The sequence below is a fragment of the Chiloscyllium plagiosum genome, chromosome 18, assembly GCF_004010195.1.
Source record: "Chiloscyllium plagiosum isolate BGI_BamShark_2017 chromosome 18, ASM401019v2, whole genome shotgun sequence".
Taxonomy (NCBI): Eukaryota; Metazoa; Chordata; class Chondrichthyes; order Orectolobiformes; family Hemiscylliidae; genus Chiloscyllium; species Chiloscyllium plagiosum.
Window position 1 is genome coordinate 26,566,133 of NC_057727.1, and position 7,766 is coordinate 26,573,898.

The 7,766-nt window shown below is 38.1% G+C and overlaps 1 protein-coding gene across 7 annotated transcripts in view; it reads right to left on the bottom strand.

The window, feature by feature from the left end:
- Window positions 1-421: 421 nt before the first annotated feature.
- Window positions 422-7,766, bottom strand: part of ptpdc1a (protein tyrosine phosphatase domain containing 1a) — a 146,209-nt gene continuing 138,864 nt past the window's right edge. For 6 of the 7 annotated variants that reach the window (XM_043708008.1, XM_043708011.1, XM_043708012.1 and 3 more), the window contains one exon: window positions 422-4,036. In XM_043708008.1, the coding sequence (XP_043563943.1) occupies window positions 3,899-4,036 (138 nt within the window). In that variant the 3' untranslated portion in view covers window positions 422-3,898. The remainder of the gene's footprint in view (window positions 4,037-7,766) is intronic. The other variant, XM_043708013.1, reaches the window with a different exon arrangement.

The following is a 7,766-nucleotide window of genomic DNA, read 5'->3' on the forward strand; positions in this document are numbered from 1 at the left end:
TTCAGTATGACCCATTGTCATACCAAATACAAGCCTAGGACAACCACTGATGCTCAACAAACAACAGCTCATAAATCAATGAGACGAGGGCTGCATCTCATGGTGGTACACGTGTGACAACTGTGCTGTGAATGTTTCTAGTTCAGTAACAATCCATAAAGAAAATTTATGTCTTGGCTATCTCTGACAAGGCCGTCTACACTCCATGGCTGTCATGTCTTCATACTGGCACAGCTTATTGACAGATAGTAGAGAGAGAGTGAGAGTGTGTGTGTGTGTGTTACTTTTTGCTTTCCTTTTGGTTGTACATGATGTGGTTTATACTTTGTAAGGACTATATTCTATAGTGACAACGACCAGGGAATAAATAGCCCAAAAGCAATTCATGTTATTTGATATTAAGCATCTTTCAAAAGGCTCAGTTTAAAGGGGGGGGGGGGGGGAGACATAGCAGGAGAGCTCAAAGCCACAGTGTGCTCTTCTGCTCTATGTTGGAAGCCAGGAAGATTTCCAGTGCCCAGGACCATCGTGTACCGGAGATGTCTCCAGCTGCAGCTCCCAAAAGCCAGAGTTTTGAAGCTGGAGCAGCAGCTGGGGTCATTATGCAGCTGAGGGCTGAAGAGTCTCCTGGATAGCACATAGAGAGGTAGTCACACAGCAGGCAGAGACTCCACATGCAAGAAAGGAATTGCTGACCACTCGGCAAGCAAGAGACCAAACAGGCAGAGCAGGAGTTTCTTGTGGCTCTTTCCCTGAAAAATAGATATACAGATTTGGATACTGTTGAGGAGAATGGCCTCTTTGGTTAAAGAAGCAACAGCCAAATTTGTTGCACAACAATTCATTCTGCTTTACAGGGGAGGAATAAAAAATATAGGAATGCAATGATTATAGGGATTGAATATTTAGGGGATTGATAGCCATTTCTATGGCCAGAAATGAGACTCCAGTATGATTTGTTACTTCCCTGGTGCTAGGATCAAGGTTGTCTCAGTGCAGCTGCAAGACATTCTGGAGGGGTAGGATGAACAGCCTGTGCCTGTGGGGCAAATTGGTTACAAAAAAACAATAACGTTCTAAAACCAGAATATGGGAAGTTAGAAAGTAAGGTGACAAGTAAGACCTCAAAAGGTAGTGATCTCAGTATCAGTACCATGTGCTAGTCAGAGCAAAAATAGAGGATCTATTAGATGAATACATGGCTGAAGAGAAGCAGTGAGGATAGGGTTTCAGATTCCTGAGTCACTGGGACTGGTTCTGGGGCAGGGGAACAGTATAAATTGAATAGGTTACTGATGTCCCAGGGGGTATATTTCTATCAGGTTGGGGAGGCTTTAAACTAAAATGGTGGGGTGATTGGAAGAGGCAAAGGAAGGGGTTCAAGGACCAGAACAAAAGTCAGAAAGGATATTAAAAAATACACACACACAGAAATCAAGGGTCAGGATCAAATAGAGACACATAGAAAAATATTGGTAACAGGACAAAAATGCTAAAAAATACAAGACTCAAAGCTGTGTACCTTAATGCACTGAGCATTCACAATAAAATGATGAATTAATTAACCAAATAGATGAAAACAGGATGATATAGTCAGGATAAGAGAGACATGGCTTCAGGGTAATCTGGCATTCAAACTGAACATCCAGGGGTATTCCGCATACAAGACAGATTGACAAAAAGGAAAAGGCAGTGGAGTTGCATTGCTGGTTAAAGAGATTAATGCAATAGTGAAAAAGGATGTTAGCTCTGTATTTCCTCACAGCATATCCTTCCACCCAGTTTTGTGCCATCTGCAAATTGGAATGTTTAATTCCCTCATCTTAATCATTAACATATATTGAGAATAGCTGTGATTGTAGCTGTGTGGTATCTCACTAATCACTGCCCGCCATTGAGAAAAAGACCCATTTATCCCTACTGTTTGTTTCCTGTCTGCTAACCAATCTCCTATCCAACTCAATATACCAATCTCATGTGTTTTTTCACATATTAATCTCTTATGTGGAACTGTTTAAAGCCTTCTGAGAGTCCAAATAAACCACATAAACAGGCTCCCCCAATCAACTTTACTAGTTCCATCCTCAAATAATTCCTGTAGATTTGTCAAGCACGGTTTCCCTTTTGTAAATCTATGTGGACTGTATTTGATTCTACCACTGTTTTTGAAGTGCTCTGCTATTAAATCCTTAATGACGGACACCGGCATCTTCCCTACTAATGACATAAAACTCATTGGTCTATAATTGCATGTTTTCTCTCTATCTCCTTTTTAAATCGTGGGGATACATTAGCTACTCTCCAATTTATAGGAACTATTCCAGAATAGAAAGGATCCTGGAAGATGACCAATGCATCCACTATTTCTTGAGCCACTTCCTAAGTAGTCAAGCTGTAGGGATTTATCAATCTTCAATCGCATCAGTTTCTCCAATTCTACTCCCATTCCATACTACAGACCATTTTAGTTTTTCAAATCAGTTGTATCATTAGAGAAGATGTTACGTGTGGAGTAGTTTAGCTAGGAAACATCACACAGGCTATAATAAGAAAATGAAGGGTTTTGAAAACAGTGTAAATGCTCTGAAATATATTCACAAGGTAAAGGAAGAACACCTCACCATTAGAATGGGATACATAGGATAAGTAGATCACAAAGCTCAGAAGCTGGACTTTACAACTGGAGCTGAGCAGAGAACTGAAAATAATAAATGCACAAATTTAAGTCCCACCAAAATTGTAAATGTATTCCACAATTCTGCACAGGTCGAATGAATTTTTTTTTTATTCTTAGTTTTTCATAAACTGTATTATGTAACTTTATTATCACTATTGTCTACTCTGCAACAAACTTACATGTTGGTGGTAAAAACAGGTGATATATATTTATAAAATAACCTATTGAGAATACGCAGTGCTTTCACAAGACAAATTAAAGCAAAATGATGTACATTAAATAAAAGATTATGCAATATTTTACATTGTTTATATTCTTATTAACATTCTTTTTACATAAAACACTAAATTGTATTACAATGACAAATAAAACAATTCTACATACAGGTACCAGCATTTCAGATCAGGTGAAATTAACATACACCTCAACTTTCCATTGTGCTTACTTTCCGAAAAGACCATCAGGAGCTCTGTTCAAACAATAAACCATTTCAAAGCTTATGATGCTTTGAGAAGAATGCATTGTAAGTAAATAAATAAGTTTGTGTACATAGCATTCTGATTACACGACATTTTTAACACATTTATTAATATCTCAATTACAAGTACTTTTGTTGCAGTTTTAAATACACTAAGAATGTTATCCTTAGAATAAATCACAGTTGCTGGGTAATGCACTTATTAAAAATTCATAAAAACAATCTAAACTGTCATGAATTTTCTCTTCATACATTTTTCAAATACACTTTCATTTTTCTATGTAACATTGGATTATTGCATTAAACATGTAACACTCGACATTGAAAGCAATAAAATATTTTACAAGTAAAAAGCATGTACAGTACAAAATATACTATATGACTGTAAACACTAAACATCTTCAAAATAACAACATATTGCCACTTTGATATATGGCACTTAAAATCATGACAGATTTTAAACAAATAGACCTCATTAAATACTGGTGGCCAGTTCATATATTTAATGAGCAAGTTATAGAGCAGGATTTTATTTCTCAATGACACATCTTGTTCTTTTAAAACAAAGCTTGTTTTTGTAAAGCATGCATTGTCAACAATTAAGTGTGTGAAACTGAATTTTAAATTTTACTGCCTAATTAAAGTGCCCTGCTCTATAATATAGTTTTTCAAATACTCCCTATGTTTTGGGGATGGTAACAGTAACAGAAAAACTGAATGTTTTACATTCTTGCTCAGTGAATCTACAAACCTATACTTTGTGCACAGTTATTCGAAACTTCACAATTTGCAAGTTTTGCTTGCTTGTCTTCTAAGATTGGCTTTAATATGGTTTTGAGAGTATTGTAAACCTTAGGACCCTCATCAGCATCAAAACTGACCTGGGGAAAAATATAACAGAAATACCTTTTAACCAATTGACAATTACAAAACTCTAATGTAGAGCCCCATATCCATTGTGCAGTAGTCAGCCACAATGAGATTTAACTCAAGAAACAATAAATAAGAAAAGCTAAGTAGATGGAAATTTTATAACATTCCTTCGTTTTCATTTTGAATTGTTTTTCTTCCAATCTTCTCCCTACCCAATCTGAAGGCATCAATTAGTTGTAAAAAAATTAGCTCAACATGCAAGCTACTATTCTTTATAGTCTTTATAGCTACTATTTATGAGTATGCTTTCACAAGAATGTGAGCAATTTGGCTGGAAAATGGCTTACAGTTGTTCTTGCTCAACTTCACAACTGTACAGCTTTAGAGGTCCCTGTGTAGCAAGCAACAAGAATCAAACTGTTTTTCCCTCCCAAATTAATTCAAACCCCATATTGGTTCTGCTGTGATCAGCTCCTTACTACAGTGTGATGTTTGCTCCTTTCTCAGTCAAAATCATGTAATCCTTTTTTACAACACCAACAAAAGCAGCACCTCATGTCTAAACATTACTCAGTCTATTTTACTGAAAGATGTACAGAACAACCTCGATTATCTGAACAAGACAGGTGGGGAGTATTTTGTTCGGACAACTGACTGTTCAGATAATCAAGGTTATTCTGTACATTAGTTTAATGATATGGAAAGAAAAGCAGATCATAATTTTAGTTTCCCATTTAAAGTTGAATCAGACATAATTTGTCAAATAATAGTGTTGTTTCTTCCACTTAAACAAGAATACCATTGAATACTGTTTAAAAAAATGGAAAAGAGCAGAATTGTAACAAATGATTGCAAACAAAAATAGAAATTGTTGGAGAAACTCAGAAGGTTGGCAGCATCTGTGAAAAGAAAAGTGTTAATATTTCTGATAGCAGCTCGGAAAAGATTTTATAGCGGCAAACAGTTCTGAAAAAGGATCACTGAACTCAAAAAGTTAATGCTGTTTTCTCTTCACAGATGCTGCCAGACCTGAGTTTCTCCAGAAAATTCTGTTTTTCTTTGTTTCAGATCTCGAGCACTCATTCTTTGTTTTATTCTAACAAACTATTGATACACACATATTTATTCTACACAGATTGGTATTTCCAACTGGAAGACCACAAGAAATCATGAAGTGAGGTGGGCAGCACGGTGGCACAGTGGTTAGCACTGCTGCCTCATAGTGCCTGAGACCCGGGTTCAATTCCCGCCTCAGGCAACTGACTGTGTGGAGTTTGCACGTTCTCCCAGTGTCTGCGTGGGCTTCCTCCAGGTGGTCCGGTTTCCTCCCACCGTCCAAAGATGTGCATGTCAGGTGAATTGGCCATGCTAAATTGCCCGTAGTGTTAGGTAAGGAGTAAATGTAGGGGTATGGGTGGGTTGCGCTTCGGCGGGTCGGTGTGGACTTGTTGGGCCGAAGGGCCTGTTTCCATACTGTAATGTAATCTAATCTAATCTAAACGACTCAACAGGCCTTTCTTTCCACTGGCCATGTACGAGCTATAAAATTATAGCAGTTTCATTCCCCAGGAAAAAGCTCCACAAAGCCACTCCTCCTTTCCAATGTAGGGTCAGAGATCTACAGCACATAAAAAGACCTTTTGGCCCATTTGGTATACCAAACAAAACTAGAATATCAATACTATATTTTGTTTACTGCAGTTAGCTTTAGTTTGGCCCTACAAAGTTATAAATATCATGTTCTACTTAGCACCCACTTATGTTCTACTTATTGCTACATGTTTATGTGTATATATTTGCCACTCCTGCCTCAATCAACCAATATTTTCTAAGGTATCAAATTATACAGCGTTAATGTCATGAAGTGGAATCTTTTCATAAATCTTTTGAATGGAAATGCTTACAATGTTGTATTTTGACAAAGGATTCTTAACATTCTGCTTGTTTTCTAATGTTGTTCTCAATTTTTAAGTTTCCTGTTTATATCTATTAGAGTTATAGTCACAGAGCTGTACAGCATGGAAACAGACCCTTCAGTCCAACTCATCCATGCCGACCAATATCCTAAATTAATCGAGTCCCATTTGCCAGCATTTGGCCCACATCCCTTCAAAGCCTCCTATTCATATACCCATCCGGACGCCTTTTAAAATGTTGTAATTGTATTAGTTTCCACTATTTCCTCTGGCAGCTCATTCCATACACACACCACCCTCTGTGTGAAAAAATTGCCCCTTAGGTCCCTTTTGAAACTTTCCCCCTCAGCGCGAACCTATACCCTCTAGTTTTGGGCAAATGGATCACATCCCCTCATTAATGTCTACAGTCATCAAACTCATTCATTTTGCCGTTATTTCTGAAATTGTCATTGTTCCTTTTCTCAATCTCTGCTTCAATTGTTAATCTTCAAGCTTCCATTTATACTGGTTTAAATAAACTATTTTGACTCGTAGACAAAATGCACGTCATTGCTGAAAGCAACTTTGACAGGATAATTTAGTTCACAAAACTCACATACAGAACATTTTGCATTGTTGCTAATAAAGATCTTTCCATTATGGTCACATATCGTCAATACCAAATATCCACACTTTTTTTAATATAAATCAACATCTATCAGCTATCCCATGGCTCATTCATCTAATTTCTACAGATATTGCTAAATATATTAATTGGGCTACAAATACCTTGCTTATGCATTTTTTTGAAACAGTATCAATACAGTACCTCGAATAACCTGTGATTCTCAGCAACTACTACAGTCTATGCACAAGCCTACTTATTATTTGAAGCATTTATAAGTATGTTAGTTCAAGTCCGCTTTCAATAAAGGTAAAGTTGCCATCATCCTACTAGTCCATAGCGCTGCCCTCTCATTAGACAGATGAGAAATGAGAAGAGAGAAACAACTGGTGGTAGTTTAACCCAAGGTCAGCACACTAAGGTGAGGGGAAAGTTTGAGAAGAAAAGTCCTTCACGGTAACCCCAGCGTGGGATCTGAACACATGCTGTTATACAGTCAGAGAGTCATAGAAATGTACAGCATGAAAACAGACCCTTCAGTCCAACCCATCCATGCCGACCAGATATCCTAACCTACTCTAGTCCCATTTGCCAGCACTTGGCCAATATCCCTCTAAACCCTTCCTATTCATATGCTCTGCCTTTTAAATGCTGTAATTGTACCAGCTTCCCCCACTTCCTCTGGTAGCTCATTCCATCACGCACCATGCTCTGCGTGAAAAAGTTGCCCGTTAGGTCCCTGTTAAATCTTTCCCCTCTCACCCTAAACCTATGGTCTCTAGTTCTGGACACCCCCACCCCAGGGAAACGATCTTATCTATTTATCCTATCAATGCCCCTTATGATTTTATAAACCTCTATAAAGTCACCCCTCAGCCTCTGACGCTCCAGGGTAAACAGTCCCAACCTATTCAGCCTCTCACTATAGTTCAAATCCTCCAAACCTGGCATCATCCTTGTATATAGAACATAGAACATAGAAAAATACAGCGCAGTACAGGCCCTTTGGCCCTCGATGTTGCGCTGATCCAAGCCCACCTAACCTACACTAGCCCACTATTCTCCATATGCCTATCCAATGCCCGTTTAAATGCCCATAAAGAGGGAGAGTCCACCACTGCTACTGGCAGGGCATTCCATGAACTCACGACTCGCTGAGTAAACAATCTACCCCTTACATCTGTCCTATACCTACCACCGCTTAATTTAAAGCTA